The sequence below is a fragment of the Scatophagus argus genome, chromosome 5, assembly GCF_020382885.2.
Source record: "Scatophagus argus isolate fScaArg1 chromosome 5, fScaArg1.pri, whole genome shotgun sequence".
Lineage (NCBI taxonomy): Eukaryota > Metazoa > Chordata > Actinopteri > Scatophagidae > Scatophagus > Scatophagus argus.
In genome coordinates, this window is record NC_058497.1 from 14,463,191 (window position 1) to 14,483,341 (window position 20,151).

Genomic DNA, 20,151 nt, shown 5'->3' on the forward strand with positions numbered 1-20,151 from the left:
TTATTTATAATTGATTTAGATCTAAATTTTGTATAACTCAAAGGCGCCTCTCTCTCTCTTGACATCAGGCAGCAAAACACACCATGTCAGAGTTCAGACATGCCAATTAGCATCCAGCTGGGATCTGTTTGCATGCAGTCAGGCTGTGAAGCCAAATCCACTAAGTCGGGTTCAAATTGTGGAGAACGTGTTTTTGTTCAGTGTTCAGAGAAGACAGTATGTCTGTTAAGTGGTTTTGTAAAGATAATATCAATGATATGATCATATGTTAAATCATCCACTGAGTAAACACCCTAATTTCAAACACCAGATGTAAGACATCAGGAGCTGGTTGATGTCTGATCAAAACAACAGCAGCTGTACTTTTGTTTTGATTTTTGTTTGTTTGTCTGCAGTCAAAACGGTGACTTGTAAGCCTCAGTGGGACAAACTGCTCCAAGGTAATGAGGGGAAAGGAGGAAATAAAATGCCCAGTGGAGCTTTGATTTGAGTAGGACTGGAATGGAGAGTTATGACACTGTTGAGGTATTTCATCATATTCACTAACAAGGATTTCATGCCCCCTCAATCTTCTACAAAAAACAAACAAACAAACAAAAAAACAATTCACAGCAGCTAATGAGCATCACTGTCCTAAACTCTGTATTTCTGGCCTTACTGTGAGCTCGCTGCCAGACGGGCTCATAAACTCACCTCCTTCTCTCCACAGATATTGCTGATGATGGAGTTGGAGGCCGGGCTGGCAGAGGGACCGAGCACTGCAACCACCCCTTTGGACATGATCTGGCACACTGAGAGAAAATACAGAAGAGGACGAGGAGGAGAAGAGACAGAGACAGCAAGAGAGAAAGTCAGTCAGTCAGTGCATACAGGAAATAAAGAACAGACTTTCTTGAACAATCTAAGTCATTTAACAAAAAAGGCCTTCTTCAGCCAGATGTTAATGGACACACATGCTGACTATCTCAGGCTCTAAACAGATAGTGGCCTGAGTCGGCGCTTCTACTGTCTCAAAGGACCTGAACCTAGATGTGCGAGCAAAATGTGGTAAAAGGCCAAATGCAGTAGTCCATGTTTAAAATACGTGATCCACATACAGAAAAATCCAGCAGACCCTGAGCGTGAGAGTTCAGCAGCTTGGGGGAGAAAGTGATATTAATATAACAGACTTTCACATATGGAGACGAAAAGATATCGAAATGGGAAGAGACATAGACAGATAAACAGAGTGACAGGCAGCAAGAAAGGCAGAAAGACAGAAATAGTGACAGGCAGCGATATCTGGAGGCTTAAGACATAAAATCTGGTATTTGAACATTTGCACATGAATGCCACAATAACCCTAAAAGTGACAGACACACACACACACACACACACAAATGTACATTTCATCTTTATTTCCCACATTCTACATTTACAAGGCTTCACCTTTGGGGGATGAAAACACTCTTTTAGACAACTGTGAATTTTATTTTTCTGTGATGTACACGGGACATATGCTTTAATCTCCCACAGTGGAAAACAGAATACCATTTCTCCTGAGTTTATAATCCCTGGCTTCTAATTAAACAGCAACAGTCAATGATGTGAGGCAGGCACGAGCAGAGACACTATGAACGGTTCATGTGTCCACAAAGTAAGGGTGCCTGATGATAACTGTGTCAGTTAATGGGGGCAAATGCAAAGCATTAACCTGCTATGTGTGTGTGGAAGAGGCAAAGGGGGAAACTGTTTTCAGACCTGTGTGCTGAAACCAGAGGCAGTGAATCGAATGATTAATAAGTAATCCCTTAGTTACCCACGGGGCCTGTAAGACATGAACACACTGACACCTTACACAAACAGCCACATACACATGCATGCATACATCTCCAGAGCACGCACATATGCGCACAGACACACACACGCACACACACACACACACTTGCACCTGTCTGCATGACTTCACCAAATTATAAAGCTGAGTGATTTGACTGCCAGTGAACATGCTCCCGGCCCCTGTGACACTTTGATTTGCTTTCTCTCTGCACAGCTACCATTGTGAGCGTATGCATGAGAGACAGAATGTGCATGAAAAGTCTGTTAAAACTCTAACTCGTCACTACAGTATCAGCAAGTATCAGTGTCAAAAGTTTCCATTTGTCCTTTAAATTGTCAGAACAGTACCGTGCCACCCATTGCTGTCAAATTATGGTCAGAAGGTCACCAGGTCAGCTGAAGTCAATTTTCCCTGCTTAACATTGATTTTCACAAATCGATACAAGCTATGGCAACCTGGGAATGATTAGAGGGCTCTAATGAGTTTGACTTGAGAAATGCTTGACAAGACAGACGTGCAGGAAAGAAGATACAGGAGAACCAAAAGCACTTAAGGACAGCTGCACAGCATGCACATGTATACACACACACACTCACACAAAATGCACACACAAAACAAACAAAACCCATCCAGCTGCAGGTCATGGTGCCTGCAAGCTGCAGCTTTAGTTTCCCTTCATTTTTTACTGGGTTCAAATTTGGGATTAAAATATTCCCAGTTTGTTCAAGTATACACAAAGCAGCAGTAAAGCAAACCAGTTATGCGTGTTGTGTTGTTTATGAGCAGTATTTAACTGTGAAAGAATGTTTGTGAACTGACGTCTGTGCCTTTAAAAGCAGTAACCAGTCCGAGGAGGCATCCATTTAGGAGCAGTATACTACACATGCAGGAGTTGGTGTTTGAAAGGTGGGGGTGGGACTGTTCTGGGCAGGTAGTGCTCCCTCTGTGATATTTCCATCTAACTGCGGCCACTGATCCGTCCCTAATCCAATTCCTGCCTCTAATTACACACACACACACACACACACACACACATCCCCATACATTCGCACACAAAACATTTGCACAATTCAGCAAGCTAACTCAAACACACACTACCTCATACACACACAGAGAGAAACACGCACACAAAAACACACAGGAGGAACCGCATTTGGGAAGTGTTTGTAGTAAACCAGGCGGAGAAAGTAATACAGTTTGTTGTTGTTGTGGTAAGTGAAGCGGTGTTTCCATGGATTAAGAGGCGCCACCGAAGCTCTTGGGTTTGTGAAAGTGAGAACGTGTCGTATTGAAAATCAATTCACACACTTCTCGTCATAGCTGTATATTGGCTCTTTCCTGCAGACACATACTGCGCTGTATTGATTTTGGATGGTTTTCATTAAAAATTAAAAAATAACCAATAAACACTGAGGTGTGAGGCAACAGGTCAGTTCAACCAGAGAGCCACTGATACAACTGATAACAAATACTCTGTTAATGGAGTCACCCTCTGTGATGTATTTGTCATATCTGTGTGACAAAGTATTGGAAATCTCACCAAGGCTCATTAAAAAATGACCCATAAGTCTGTGTGTTGAAGGTTTATCAGAAGAAGAAGAAGAATCAGCTTTAGTGGCAGTATATATATATATTTACACACACACACTGAATTTGTCCTCTACATTCAACCCATCCTTGGTTGAACACACATGCAACACCCAGCAAATTACAGCCAGTGCAACACACAGGAGCAGCGGGATGCCACTGTCAGGTGCAAATTGGGGGTTAAGTGCCTTGCTCAAGAGCACATTAGCTGGCTAATTTGGGGGCTCATTTTCTCATTAATCACTCCACCACACCCAAATTTTTCCTGCCTGTTCAGTGGGGGAATTGAACCGGCGACTCTACGATCATAAGCCGCTTCTCCAACCTCTGGGCCACAGCTGCCCCCTTATATATGTTATGACATGGATTAAATCATTTTTACACTTTGCTCTGCCCCGCCACAGCAGAGTGAAGGTTTCCAATATATAAGAGAACCGAAACAGATATAAACACACCGTTTGAGTCCCGCAGCCATCAAAATGACAGCTCATTTTGTGTTCCTGTACCGCCCTGCTCTGTCATCCATTTTCAATAGTTTGTTTGCTTCTGTTTGACCAAAATATTGCTAAACCACACATACTTATCTCTGTGCACTTGGTGGGAAGAGTGAGAGAGACAGAGTGAAAAGAAGACAGGAGGCCTGAATTGAAATGACAGGCTTGCTGACTCCAAAACGAGACCCCACCCCCTTCTGTTTTGCAATGATTTGCAATGATGACTGCTGACTGGACTCAACACTGTCTCCTATTTATTACTTTCTCCATATTTTTCCCCAACACATACACTTCCTTTGAGCGACAGACTCTCACCCACATCAACACACACATCAACACTTTCTTCCACACAGCAATTAAAAGCCAATTTCTTCCCGTGTTACTCACTTGTTTCCCCCATCTCATATTCGCTGTCTCTCAGCAGTTCAAAGATGTCCACCTCCAGCTTCCCAGTGGTTGAGCGGTTACTGTTCCTGTTGATGCTGTCTTTGGCCAGCGTGATGGCCAAACGTTCCCCTCTGCTGCACTCCATCGGGTCATCGAGGATGGCAGCTGAGAAGAAGGGAAAAGAGCATGTTGTCAAAAAACGATGAACAGTGATCATTCACTCCGAGAACCTGTGAAGAGAGGTCATGTATTTAAAGCCTTTTTCCCCCTTTTAGATCTACAATAAAAGTCCAATCCCCTGAAAAGCTGCTCCCAAGGTGCATGGATTTATTAGTACCAATACTGAGGTGACATTTTGTGCACACTGCTCTCCATTAATCTAGAGTGCCTACAGTGGCACAGTATTATTCTTAATAAATCCATACAGCTTTTAGTCTGTGGAATCCACTTTTGCTCTGAAAGCGTGAGTGCTATTTAACGTAAATGCCAGATCTGCATGATCAAAGCTTTGAAACTTAAAAGCTTTAAAATTTTGCAAAAGTTCTGTTCCAAAATATTCTCAAGAACACTGCAAAGATATAGACTCCTGACATACTGTTCACAGCAGCAGAAAAACATCAAAACATCTGTCGGTTGTATAGCTTTCACAGAGGCTGTGTAGAGACTCCAAACTCCAGTCACTGCACTGCACACTGTGCTAGTTTTCTTCTAAATTAAATCAGTGTGACACAGGAACAGTAAAAAAATAATGAAACAACATGTTATACTCATGAATGATTTATACACATCCGGCATGCAATAATGTATGTGTTGTTGTGAGGTACGGGATAGTTATAAGAAACACTGCCGCCTGTCTTAGCTTAGCTAAGCCAATTATAAAGGGACAGGATGTAGATAATGCACTCTCTCTTCTTATTTTATATGCAGAAGAAAATAGCAGTATTCCATCACAGTAAGACTGTACAGAGTGTTTGTAAAGAAGGATCTGACTCAAATCTCAGTCAAAAATGTCCTTGGAGTTGTAAGATGGTGTCCTCTGATCATTGTGGGGTGATGTAGGATTGCGGCGTCTGACATTTAAGACATTCGGTGTCACGTTTATCTTTACGGATTTATTCAACAAGATTTATTTATAACACACCGGAATTTGAGCCTGAACCTTCTGGATGGGACACAGTACGCTTCTGGGCCAAAAAGTAAGCCTCATGCGTTCATCAGTTATTATGCAGTAGCATTATGAGGGATACATCAGTCCTGCTTAAGTCTCAGCGGTGAGACAGACCTTCAGTTCAACTGGGAAAGCTCAGCTTCAGCAATACAATATGTAGTTTATTTACAGATAACATTACGTTAGACATTGCATTTTTTTTTTGCAACTGAAGCATTCCACTTACCCAAACACAAAGTTTACTTGCCCCATTCAAGTGGGTCAATCTTAAGCCCAGCACCATAGCGTTAGCATCTTCAGCTACCAACTACCAAAACGTCACACTGGTAGCATCAGTCCAATATCCAACAAGTGAACTGGTTCAGAATCGGAACACCAATACTGGAGCCAATAGGTCCCAACTCTGCCTAATGATGATCAGCCTAACCATGAAGATTTGATGCTCTGTGCTGGATCAATACTCATCTTGGCTACAGACTTCAATACTATCTAACAGAAGAGCCTGTCCATTACTGAAATTTAATAATTTAAACATTTCACATCCACCACTTAGACACGCTTCAGATCAACTACATCAGCAGACTGCATGACCAACCAGCATTTACACAAACAGTAATGCACCTCTATAGGTGCAAGCTCAGAGCAGAAAGGAAAACACAATAAAATAAGAAGCAGATGTCTGAAGGCAGGCTTTTAATTAAAGTAATTATAGTGTGTTCGTACAAAGGTTCTCCAGTTAAACAGATTACATTAACAGCTGAAGCAGAGGAAGGAGATAAAAGTAACCTACCCAGAAAAGTGTGAAATTAATAAGGCACAAAAAAATACAATTAAGCACAACTTGGCTGAAAGGTAAATGTACTGTGGACTATCCATTAAAGAGAAAAACTGCAGATGGAGTGCTGTAACTTCAAGGCTAATCATGTCAGTATTAGACATGCAGGGCTGCGTACAGAGCTGCAACGTGTTTGAAGTGACCTTTTCCCTGCTGATCACACAGTTGAATAAACAACTCTAGCTTGCAAAGATGAGACACATCCACTCATCTGATATCATCATGGGGCAAAGTCTGCAAGCTAATACCTACAACCAAATTAAAATGCTCTGCTAAGAAGCAGAGAGTAGCGATGAAAGGTCATGCGAGGTTCTACTCCTCTTTCTATGATTGGAAAACTGTGGACAAAGGACACATTCATTTCTTCATACACTTAACACAGTCCCTCTAACAACAGCTGAATATGATCTCTGGTATATTATTTGGATAGCTTAATAAAACCAAAGGCACACATTCAATTAAAATTTTATGTGCAGGAAGACAAGGCAGATTTCTGCACTAAGCAACGTACTTGCATTGTGGTCAATGTGTTGTGCAGATGTGTTAATGTGTGGTTTGTTAAGGGTGTTAGACAATGTTTAAAGGACAAGCGTGTCCAAGGTAAGCATTTGCTACAGTGTGGCATGTTTTGATTACAGATGGCTGTTCTTTTTAGCTACCTTGTGGGTAAAAACGTGATCTAAGCTGAACAAACTTAGAGCATCAACGGCTTCAGCATTAAATAAAATCATCAAGAGATGAAGATTCATGCTGATGCAGCAAGTTTAAAACAAATGGTTTTACCATAATTACCATAAACTTGTGTTTGCCGCTTGTTACCGCTGCCCCAAGTAGCCAAAAAATCAGTTATCACGAAACAAAAGAAACCCTTTTCAAAGGTTAAATATTATTTCAGTTCAGTGTCTATGCAAGTCAAAGGCTAAATATGTTCCCACCTCTTGTGGATTTTAACAACCAAAGTCCGGATTGCTACACAAAATAAAATTCATATAAATGACGATAACCTTACAACAACATGGAGACAGAGGCATTCGGGAAATGTCTTCTACTAAGTTGTCACTGAACAATAATGTATGCTAAAATTTTCCACAACTGAGAATATCTGGCATGGCAGGGAAATAGTTCTTTTGTTAGGAGAGACGGCGTTATAATTAATTCATGATCAACAGAAATATATTATTAAAGATTTTGTGTCTGCTGTCATAAATTACATAGTGTTTCCTATGAAGCCTGTCTCTCCAAGGACGAGTCAATGTCTTTCTATTCAAGCTTTTGCCTCACTTTTTTCTTTCTCTTTCAAAATGCTTTTTATTACTTTTGTGTTGACGTCATGTCTCTTCTGTCAGTCATTGTTTTATCTTCTATTTGTCTCCATTGCATCTGAAGACTATTGTTCTAGACAAGAAATAGATTGTGCAATATCATCTCCTTTCACAAGTCTGCATTAGAACTGAGAATATCTATAAAATGTAGTGAATTATAAGTCAAATGCTCTAATGCACAGTGTAAAGCTCTCAACATGAGTAGGGATATGCCTACTGAATGAAACTGACGTGTCTTTGTCTCACGGGAGTTGACATTTGGGAGTGGTCAATACGTGACAGCTGGCAAACAAGCAAGGCTGCTTTCTCACAGTGAAAACATGAGCTGGCCTATGATCCATTGACACAAATCAATGAGTAGCCTGGAGGTGAACTGAGGCGTTGTGGACTGTGGGAGACGGGCTCAATGAGAAGTAGGTATGAAATGAGAATTCATCCGAAATAAAGGTACACAACACAGGAAAATGATCTCATGAGGTCTTTTAGCATCTCTTGCAGATGTGAACCTTTGGTAAAGATATCAAACCACAGGTTGATTTTAACTGTTAAATTAAAGACAAACAGCAGCAAAATATTATCCACAAAGTGTACCTACTCTGCCAAGCATGTCGTTCACAACAGTCCTGTCTAAACGACTGAGTGGAGCGACACCTTTGTCACAGACATGCACAGACATACTTACAGTAAACTATACACAAAAGTAGGAACACTACATAGTTCTTGTTACTTTGAGTCCCGTGTTTATATTTGGAAAATTCATTATTAACATGGTAATTACAACAAAGCAGCAACACTACAAGTTAATCCTTCCTTCTTTGTATTCTGTTTTGGGAAAACTGGAAAACTGCTGCTAAATGTCAGAAGAGTCAGAATCAAAGCATTTGGTGCATTGTAGCACATGAAAGGAATGTCCAAACAAGCTTGCACTGATTAAGGAGCAGTGATTCTTGTGATTTAAGCATTCAGCAGCTTGAAGCGTCTCTGGAAAGTGGCAGTCAAGGGTAAAAAACTCATTCTTTTGAAGGATCTGCTGGCTTCTCTATTAACTCAATGGCTGCATCTCTCCTTCCATCAGACCAAGTGCTAAATGCAGATCAAATGAACTAGCTCTTGACAAACTGTATGAGGTAATTATGGGTAATGTGGTCTCCAACTCGTGGGCTTTGCTCGGGGGAAAGGCCATTACCTGATGGGGAGACGGGGGGTGGGAAGAGTTCAGAGGGACTTGGCCTTTGATCAAATAAACGCTTTTGAAGAATGTGGATATTGTAAAGTGATTTAACGTGGTCATTTGAATAGGAAATCAACGCTTTATATTTAAATCATATGCTTTGTTGGGCTGTCATTGCACAGGCTGTATATGTGCGTCAGTGACTGCTTCTCTCAACTTGTTGACTCAAAGTAATGCTTATTTGTCCAGAGTGTCAAGAAACCGAGGTGGCTAAACTTCTATTTTCCTGAACGATTCAAAGTTATTACACAGTCAGACGTGCATGTTTGACTTCTTTCAATGCAGACTTATTTCAGCCTCCCTCTGGTTAAATAACTAATCCATCTATCAATTTAGTATAATAAAAGTATACACTGAAGATTTTTGCCACGCCTAAGACTGGGCCTAAGTACTAATCAAGACCTTTTATTCTTCTGTTTTATATAGTAGGAAAAAAAACCCAAGATGTTTTTCTCTATGTCTTGTCTTTTTACTCGGATATTGCTCTTAAATGTCTGGCAAACATTGCAAATGAAGACTGCCAGTGTTTTCATTTTTTAACTTGTATTACTTGTAATCATGAGAAACCATTAAATGCAAATCAAACACCTTTAATTTGAAATTACATCCATTACTTTCTCAAGTACTCTTATCATAACAAGCTGCAGAGATGCATAAAGAAGTACATCCTCAAATAAAGTCAGCTATAACATTTAATTTTTGTAGTAAGCAAGCCAACAGATGAGATGAAGTAGTTGGCTTAAACACAAGGCACATTTTACGAAAAAAGGTTGGGAACCATTGGCCAGACGCCAATCTCAACCTGTGCAGAAATTTGGTCTGTCCAAAACAAAAGCTGAAATGCCACCATTCCTACATGCTGTTCTTCTATGTTGATCATCCCTTAAAAACCAACCCACCTCCTGTGATGCACAAATGTGAACAAGCATGTGATGAAGAACCCAGACAGACTGTTTAAAAGCATATTTCCAAGGTCCCATGATCGATCTAAATAATTACAGTGTTTACTAATTTTATTTTGAGTGTATAATTCATATTGAGTTGTTTTAAGTCTACAATCTCTCTGGAATGCTGGTGATACCATATTCTGGCATCAACTTCTACTTTAGCAACTTCATTAGAGGTCTGCTTGTTTTGTTGTAGCTGGCTGATTAGTCCATCCGAGCGTATGCAGGAGGGATCAGATTTGTTTTTCCTGAAAACAAGCCAGCACACAGAAACTGAGCTGTGTACTAATGCAGGTTTGCATCGGGCTTAATGACAGCATCAACCAGGAAGCCACGATGGACCAGGCCGTGCACTTGGATGCCCTTTAAAAACACAAAATAACAAAGCAGCTCATTAGCTCATCAAACTCTCCTGTGGGACACTGACTCATAACTTTAGCTCTTCTCTTATCATTGTCATTGACAACCACAAGCAAAAAAAAAACAAAAGAAAAAATAATTCACTGGTTCATGTGTCAATAGCTGTGCAAGACTCAAACCTAAGACTAAATAAATAAATCCACTGAGGAAACCCATGTCTGAGTTCAAATTAAGCCATAACACTCAAATAAAGACCTCAGTTTATATAAGACACAAAGGACAGTAATTGTGATGGTCGTGGACTAACTGACAAATGCAAAGGGCTGCCGTTTCTCAACACCCCCATTCAACATTCAACTGCCTTTTACTTTGATAGGTTTGTACATTTTGAACTCTTTTCTCAAACCAAAGAAAGTGACCGGGGTGAGGACTGAGGAGGAAGACTGAAATTATATTAAAATGATTGATTTTTTGTTCCTTTCAGTGGTGACCTGCAAGTCATGTCAAGGTTACATCCCTAAACAGTACTTCATATTGTCCTTTTCATTTTAAACTATAAGACGAGTCTTCACTTTCATCGAAGAGGGTTAGACACATGCACACACAACACACATACCATGCTATTAAAAAACACCTAATTGAAAATCCACTCATCAAGATGTGAACAGCTTTTCTCTTTCATTTTAAAAACATTCTCAGAGAGCCTTGATTCCTATCCATGTAAACCACATTTGTAAATCATAAACTCAGCTAATTTAGTGTTTTCAACATTCTAAAAACAACATTTCTTATTTATTTTATGGCTGTCCTGACGTTAATTAGCAGAGACACTAAACAGCTAACGCAGCCTTTTCAGTGTCAGATTGTTCCTGTTAATTTGTGAGTGTGCGAATATGTGTGCATGTACCTGTGTGTGTGTGTGTGTGCATGCATAAACAACCATGCACATGTGCATGTCAGCAGATGAAAATGCCCTGCGTCATGCTTGTCTAATAGCTCTTTTATTCACTTGGAGCAGCATGACTGTGAACTACACCACAGCCAATCTGTCTGCTCGTTTGACTACATGGCAAATGGAATTGCTAGTTCCACACTTTAATCAATCTCATCCGCAAGACCTGTGGTGTGCAACACTGAAGGGAGCGGAGGTGCTCTCTTATATAATTAGAGAACCTCGCTCACGGAAAACCTGGCGACAAGAAACTGATTTCCTGGTGTCACATAATGTAATTATAGCCCACACACACCTGTCATAATGTGTGCAAGCGAACTGATGTGCCAAATCCCTTTAGTGTGAGTGTGAATGCAAACACTCCATCGTCCTATAAAACTTATGACAATCATTTCAGTTAATGCATATTTAGCCTGAAGTTTATACATCTTCTGCCATCACTGGTGGTCAGTGGGGAAATAGTTAAGACCATAAATGTAGATATCAATGTAATGCAGTCAATAACTACGATAACTGGTGTTGAAATCACCGTTTTTGTGATTAAAACAAAACCTGTAGCTGGAGCCCCTCTGGGCCTGTGAATGTAAAAGCTGCCTTTGTCTTCCAACTTCCTTGTACAAAGAACCTGTAAGCGCTGATGACAACGAGTGAATGGCATCATTGAGATGAAGAGATGATAATTACAGAGCAGCAATCTTACACTTCTTGATGGTTTCTGACAGCATTTCTCTGCTGACCAGCCTTCACTATAAGGGCTGAGAAAAGAAGGACACCAGAGAACGAAGCTTTTGATGTTGCTCACAGCAGCCGGGTCAACTAATTATCACATAGCCACACCACTGCACTAATATACTCTAAGTAACAGTGATATTTTTCAAAAGCAGATGTCCAACCAATGTCACCCTATGATACTGATCAATGTGTCTGTAAAATGAACTGCAGCAAGTACAGCCAATACACCACCACATACTCCAACCTACAGGAGCAGTGGTCTGTCAACTGTATTTACAATTTCTCCAAAAATAAAGTTATGTTAGGGAACATGAAAGGGGAGAGATGCTCTAAGTAAGTCTGTGTCCCAGAATGCACTGCACTGAGCCTGTGGATGATGAGACAGGGTGATGACAGCTGTCTCAGATAATAATTGCTGGTTGCATGTGTAATATGCAAGTGTTACAGTATTGTGTATTCTCTTGTGTGCACTTTAACATGTCATCTTGTACACACAGTGTGTTTGTATATGAAGTACATGGTATACATTTATGATCCGAATAAAGGCTGGAGGCTCATTTCACTCAGGGGAATAATGAGCAGAGAGTCTTATTCAACATGTGTGTGAGACAGGAGTCTTGGGAAGGTGGGTGCACATGTGTTACTGTTTGTGTCTGTCTGCATTGTATGCATTTGTGTCACGGGAATAAATGTTTTTATAATGCCACTGTCTAATTTCTGCTGCTCTTCAGCTTATTATGTGGCACGACTGCAGAGCCATGCAGCTTCAAAGCAACCTTATGTAACTATTTTACTTTCAAATAACAGCTATTGAATCATTTTGATGGTACTCTGGCTTGTAATAGGGACATTGGTGCCTTTGGGATCATTCACACTCTGCACCTTGAACGCCTCTTCTTAAACTATGAAAACTGGGTGAGTATAATCAGAAGTGGGCAATAGAACCCAGCTCATACCAGGCAGATACTGAAGACATCACAAAAGAGGTGAAGAGGCCAAAGAGGACAATGACTGAACTGAAGAGAGAGAGGCCAAACAAGAGGCAAGAGTCAAAATAAATCTCAGTCTAACTTTTAGCTAAGCAAAATAAAAGGCTGTAAGCTAGAAAACAAATTAAACTGGCTTGTTATGTGTTGTGTTCTTGCATTTGATGTTTTGCTAATTAGCAAAACTGTCGATTGGCTAGTTTTTTTGTTTCGTTTTGTTTTTTTTAAAATAAATAATGTAATCATAACACATGCAAATGTACAGCTTTCCATATTTACAAAAACACTCACTGTACAATACGCGCTGTAACTTCTACGACACATATATTTAATATAATATAAATATAACTTTTGAAGAGGTTCCCCGTGCTCTTATTTTTCTTATTTGCAATAAGCTGCAAAGTAATAAGTATTTTTAAGAGCAGTGATATTTCATTTAACAAGCAAGCAGATGCAGAGCTGTCAAGTGAGACAGAATTGAGCTGGTGTACTCACATAAGAAAGAAAAAAAATCAGAATATTGGCAAATGCTGTATTTGGCACAAATACAGAGCTGCTCCAGATGGTCGAAATGCTGCAGATGTTGACATGACGTACAGATCCAAAGGATGTGCCACAGTATTTCCTGCCTGCAATTGTTAAAACACGAGCAGTAACAGAGAGTTGCCAGTGGCTGCACAATGACATCGGATAAATTGAAAGCGCAGGAGTTGTTTACAGAAGAGTCCACCTACGGGACCTTGCCAATGTCAGCATGATTACAGGACATTCACAAAGCATAAAATAGAGTGAGAGGAGAATCTGTCACTGGAGTACTCAGATCGATGAAAACAGACATGGCTAGGTGGGATAGGGAGTGGTGGATGCCAAAGGATAAAAATGATGGTGGATAACCACGGAAGCCAGCAGTGTGTACAGCTGGATTGACATTAACACGCTGGGCCAAAAGTTCATCCCCATGTGCGTCGACAGTGTACCCTCAACTTTAATTTCATCCACTGACAGACAGAAAATCTGAAATCAATTCATCAATGCAAGGTAGTCCACCTTCTTATATTTCTCTTGAATCAGCTGAGGTAACACTTCAAATCGTGATGACTTCATGCAGGCTGATGGCCATCCACTGTCAGTAGCTGCTGGCAAACATTTCAACTTTAGAAGGAATGGGTTATTTCTGACGTGGTGATAGAGAATGAGCAACGGTTGTCATGGCAAGACAGCAGGGAGTATGAATCATTGTTCCCAGGCCACACTGGCGTGGGCTTGTCTCCAGCAGCACGGGCACGCTGTGGGCCTATTCACCAAAACATCACGATATGAAGCCTGCCTTACGGTGAGTGGTGGCTGCTACCTCAAAGTCATATTGTTGGCATTTGCAAGAAGTGTTTTAAGACAGGCGATGGGGGAGGAAATTTGTAACTTAGGCACATATTTTGTGTTAATTGGAAAAAAAAGAGGGCCAGCACTCTATGTCTTTCAAGTCAATGAAAATTACATTTAAGCTTCATTTAATTAGACAGACTTTCTGCTGGGCCCACACAGCACTTCACATGTTTACACAACGGGACTGTGAATTTCTTAAAATTCTTGTTAGGGCACTCAGACTGAAAAACAGCAATATAGTGATAATACAGTGCGCAAGTGTGTGGTGATGCAAGTACCAATGATCCAATCACATATGTAGTATTATACTGTAGTATGGGTAAAAAATTTTAAACTGGAAATTTCTCACAGTGGCAATTGTTTTATCCACTGTGCATGATTACCAGGTAAATTTTATCATTCAAATATTATCATTCCTAAAAATAAATCATTATATCAAGTAATATCGCAGCATTATGAGCTTGCACATATTTGATTGGCTGAGACTGTACCTTGACAGATGACAGGACAATATGTGATGACAACAGTCTTTCTTTTGCTGAAACACCCTGCCAAAGTCCTCTGTGTCTGCATCACCGACACAGCAGTCTCATTGAAATGAATAAGGGGGCTCTGCTCCCCGCATGTCAGTATGAACATAGTTTTACAGTTCAGTATATTGTTGGTTACATTAAAAGTGCACTAAAATCATTTCTGTCCCCAAACAATTAGTGTGTGTCCTGATAACTGCAGGTGTGACATTCACAGCAGAGATTTAAGTGACAAGATGATGGCCAATTACTCACCGGGGATGACAAGAGTAGATTGTGAACATTAAGAGCAACAGCAGGGGGCCGACAGACAGTCACATTGTGACAGTAAATTTAAGAGCTCACGCTAATGACTGGGTCGGTCTTGAAAACACTACCAAAAAAAACCCAAAAACAAACATACAGCAGTTAGCCTTTGCTGCCTCCAGCTTGCTCACAACACCTGACTCCCCTCAACAGAGTTGGTTGACAGCTCTGTCACTGTCATGACAGTGACGCTCCAATTTTATTCAGGAATCAGGATTTATGGAATATGTAAGTGGAAGCAGCAAAAGAAAAGTCTGAGAAAAAAAGGGAAAAGAACATTCATTCCTCCATGGAAGGATGAATCCCCCTGGGTCAAACATGACGACAGAAATAGAAATATGAATTGCATTGTGCGTTGCCTGCTCCTGTCAAAGCTGGACACGACGGAGGAGATCATTCTTTAAAGGCTGTAAAGCCTCTGGAGGGCCATGACAAGAGTCAGTAACATAGACAGACAGCACACATGGATCCCAGTTCCACCACTTTATGAATTCTTGTCCCGTTTGGGTACATGAATTGATAAAAAATAAAAATGATTTTTTTTTTTTTTGTTCAGTTTCTTTCATTATACACGGTTTAAGATTTGATGTATCAAAAAACTACCAATAATAAATAAATAAATGTCTATGTGGACGCAGTTGTCTAAGGCAGTAACTACAAGTCGCAGGAAAAGCGGTAGAAAATTACAGAAATCACGGTATTGTTTGTGAATAAAAAAAGCACACAACCTTTTCTGTCGTATATCAGCAAAAACATGTGAGAGTCCTACACCTCGACACGTGTTCGGTCCAATCACTCCACTCGGCTCGGATTAGCCAACAGAATAGCTGTGTGTCTGTGTGGTTCTCTGATGGGGGCAGATACAAACTTAAACTCCATCACTGTACAGGAAATCTCAGCACCTGGTGCAGAGCCTACAGTTCAACTTCCCATCAATTCTCAGGACAATAAATTATGACACAGCTTCCTCACCCGCCTCATACACACATGCTCAGACATCCACACAGACATCGATTTTCTATTCCTTTAAACTGCTACCACCATCTCTTCAGCGTTGGTGCCATAGGAGGAATTAAGTTCAAAGTAATATGCTGTTTCTAAAATAAAAGGGATGGGAGGAGGAGGAGGAGAGCTGGAAATGAAAGCCAAAAGTTCATTTTCACTCTTTCACTCTAAATGAGTGAAGATGAATGATAGTTTGGACTGAGCCAGAGATAGAGTGACAGCAGTGGGAGGCGAGAAAAGATTTAAAGGGATAGTTACCGACTGAAAGAAATAGAAAAAGAGAGGGAAAGTGACAGGGAGAGGTGGTGGCAGAGGGAAAACTCTGTGCAGACCTGTTGCAACGAGCAACAGACTGACAGATCGTGACACAGGAAGACAGAGAGATAGCTGACACATTGTTGGAGTGTGATGTCTGTAGCACAAGGATGATCTTGACGATGATGACGATGAGGAGGAAGACGGTGGTTATTGTGATGAAAACAGCGACAATGTGGCAGTTGTAGCTCGACTTCTGGACCCAAGGGATGGGAGACAGGCAGGTGGGCGGGCTGGCATTCAAGCAGACAGTTAAGTCCTGGGGGAATTCCAGCTCTCAGTAGGTGTCATTGCCTGTCATTCAACATATCTCCCTTAACAGGCCTGGCCTACAGATAGATCCACTGGCATGTAATTGTCTGGAAGGTCAGGGGAGACCAGCCGGACGGTTTGATGGGAGGAAAGGTTAAGAGGGAGGAGGGAAAGCACCCAGAGATTTTGATGACAGAAAGACAGAACGAAGGGAGCTTTTTTTTTTTAAAGTGAAATCAACAAGTGGGAAGGAAACGAATGAAGTATCTGTCACGTTCTGGAAAATACTGATGGATACTGTTATTTAAAGTAATAGCCTGATGGTACCCTATAGTATGTGGACTGTAATAACATTTACTACCTGATGTAACCTCGTAGATGCAGTAAAACAGCCAACAGTCTGCTGAAATTTAAAGAATTTCCCTTCGGGGATAAATAAAGGAATTCTGATTCTGATTCTGACCAAAAAGCCACGTGCAGGCTAAGAGGAGGCTTTTGACAATTTAACCTGCAGGAAACTGACCTTTATTAGTCCAGAAAATGCCTGACGGTGGTTATCAGCGATGTCAACACGTATGTTACTGAGCGTGAAGATGCCAAATGATATGAAACAGGTGCCAAAATTACTGCATTTGCTTTCCACTGTGTAAATATCTGTTTACCTTATGCATGATAGTAAACAGCTGTTCAAACTGAATAATCAAAATGAATAATTTGGTAATGGACTATTTAATAATGGAAGAAAATGATTAAAGACAATTTTCTGTGATATATTATGTCTCAGCCTATCTTCATCCTGTGTCCATCTGGTTTGTACTGAAAGACATTCTAGACATCATGGATGTGCTCTTTGTTGTGTGTTTTAGTAGGGTACTGCTGATGCTATGGTAGAAAAGATGTTTCTCTATAGAGTGGACAGATTCAAAGTATAGACATAACCTTTTGAAAAGGACAGAATATACCAGACTGGAAACCTCTTCTCTGTCATTAGCATACAGCTGTTTCCTGTATCTGTGACAGCCTCTGATGTGACAGTCTGGGGAAATGGACAGACACTCAAATGGGTTAGGAGCACGCGAGGGATGCAGTGCTCATCCTGACGCTTTAGGGAAATATTACAGTATAATCCACCGCACGAAAAGGACATTAGTAACATTGCTCACTGATCTCTCTCTTCCTCTTGGCCTGGCACATACTCTTCGTTTTTTTTTCCTCTCTCTCGTCATTCTTTCTCCCTCTCTTACTAGCATGTAATCGTGTGCTCACATTCCGAGTGATGGTCATTGCACATGAAGTATTGACTTTTTATCACCTTTTCAACAGAGAAAGCAGGGAAACTGCTAAAGTCATGGACTCTCCTTAGGCCCTTCAAAAATATCAGCACTGATATGTACTGGATATCACCTGATAGAAACTCATTTATATTTCTTTCTCCCATCTCTCTCTCTTAAGCTTCTTGCTTTTTTATTTGTTGAGGAAAACAAAGAATAAACTTTATGAATCTGACCCAACTAATTAAGTTGATTAAGTGGATGAAAGTGGATGAAAATGAGGACAGACATTGTTCACAACATTTTAAGACCTTCAAAAGAGAGATCTGGAACAAGCCCGGGTTGCATCAGGGTTTCACAAGTGGTTTAATCGCTAAAATCCAATCTAAAAGAAAACAAGAATCAAATGAAAAATACAAAAAGTAGAGGGATGATTTGATTGTAAATCTATATCCAGCATCAAGAAGTACCAGTTAGTTGGATTAAGCATGGTCTGAGAAACAGATACTGGTGAGGCTTCCTTTATCTCTAAATTGATAGTGTGAGACTGGGCTACAGGGGAACAAGGCTCTCCTCAAGAGACTTAAAGCACTTTTGAAAAGGCTAAAGATAAGAAGGAGAAACAAGAAGATGTATGGAGAAATCGCATGGAAAGATGTCCAGAGGGAGAAAGAGGAAGACGCGTCAGTTGTGAGTATCGGGGTGTTGAGCAGGGGCAGGATGTATCTGAGAGCATCCAAAGTTCCCATAGGTTCGCCTAATAAAGCTCCAGGGAGCGCTAACACGGACTCTGTGACAAGAACAGTGTGTCGGTCTGTGCCTGCTTACATGTGTACCGTGATCGTCCTTTCACAGCCACTGCTGTACCACCAGGTTTTTTCTATGTGGTTATTCAGCCACAGGGCCACTTCGGCCTTATTATACCAGCACTTACACAGTGTATGGGACCCATATGGCTAGTTGGGGCCCATGAGGGAACCTAATGCCACCACGGCACCTCTTGGATTTTTCACGCACATTCATACAGACGCACACTTCCATTAATAAGGCATTAATGTTGACTAGGTGATGGATATTATAATGCTGGCATGGACTTTAGCGGCTCCTCTACTGAATAGAATAGCAGGGTTAACAATGTAACTGGTAGAGCCCAAGGGATCTGCCACGGTAAACACTGTGTGCTTATGCCACATGCTAAAAACACCATCTGTTTGTGAGTGGGTGTGTGTATGTATCTACCGTGTGTACCTCTGCTTTGGTTTATGCAAGCCAGAAGCAAAAAGGGCAATAGGCTTTTGTCATTGGGACTGTAATAGGACCAGTGGATGGACTATCCACATGGGAGTCCCTGCTGGAGTGTGTACACAGCTGATAAAGAGAGGGATCCAGGGACAGGACACGACAGGACACAGGTGACAGGTGAGTGCGAGTGGATGGTAAGCCACAGCGCTTCCCTACAGGACTGCACTGTGTGTAATCTGGGGAAAGAAGATAGGAGAAAATACAAGAGGGACAATCATCCAGTGACCCTGAACAGTCAGGGAGCTGGTGATGGAGACTGAGAGGCAAAAGAGAGAAGCCACGCAAACACACGCACTGACACCTGGAGACCTGTCAATTGATTCAGTGCAGAGCGAGTTAATAACACACTTGGCTGCACAGTGAAAATAGTCTACCTGTCTGTACACAGTTAATAGACTGCCACACTGCCTTAGAGTCCCGGTTGTATGTGTGTTTGTGTTTAATTGTGCCTGTGCTTAACTTATCAGCTGTGTCCATGATGTCCCATGATGTCCTGGTAATTTGTCATTTCTCCACTTCCTGTCCTTTGTTAATCCATCTGACCCTCCACTGCTTACTGGTCAGAGGTTCCTACTTCAACTTCTACTCTTTTTTTCCGCTCATTGGGAGGATGATGATGGGTGGATTTATATAATAACTAAATGTCCGATGTAATGACCCACATAAAATCTGGAGATTTAGCAAAAACTAAATTTACGTGAATGGACGTTTTCCTCTGTGCTGTTACACAGCGCATCCGAACAGAGCGAGTGAGGAACGGAAGAAGAAAGATTTTGGATGGAGTCCAGAGCTGGTTTTTCTTTTCTTTTTTTTGACAGAGCTGGAATGTGACCTTATCTCCCACTCTTTCCTGCTGTAATTCTACTCTGGTACAGTTCACACCATGAGTTCGAAGTCTAACCAGCCACCATTCAGACGTTTTCTTCTGTTCTGTGAAGAAAAGCCTCTCTGACTTTGATGCTACTGC

At 41.0% G+C, this 20,151-nt stretch overlaps 1 protein-coding gene across 4 annotated transcripts in view; it reads right to left on the bottom strand.

The window, feature by feature from the left end:
* grik4 (glutamate receptor, ionotropic, kainate 4) overlaps positions 1 to 20,151 on the bottom strand; it is a 254,036-nt gene that overhangs the window by 94,724 nt on the left and 139,161 nt on the right. For all 4 annotated transcript variants that reach the window (XM_046389058.1, XM_046389057.1, XM_046389056.1 and 1 more), the window contains 2 exons: positions 4,288 to 4,452; positions 694 to 791 (listed from right to left, as the gene is read on the bottom strand). In XM_046389058.1, the coding sequence (XP_046245014.1) occupies positions 694 to 791; positions 4,288 to 4,452 (263 nt within the window). The remainder of the gene's footprint in view (positions 1 to 693; positions 792 to 4,287; positions 4,453 to 20,151) is intronic.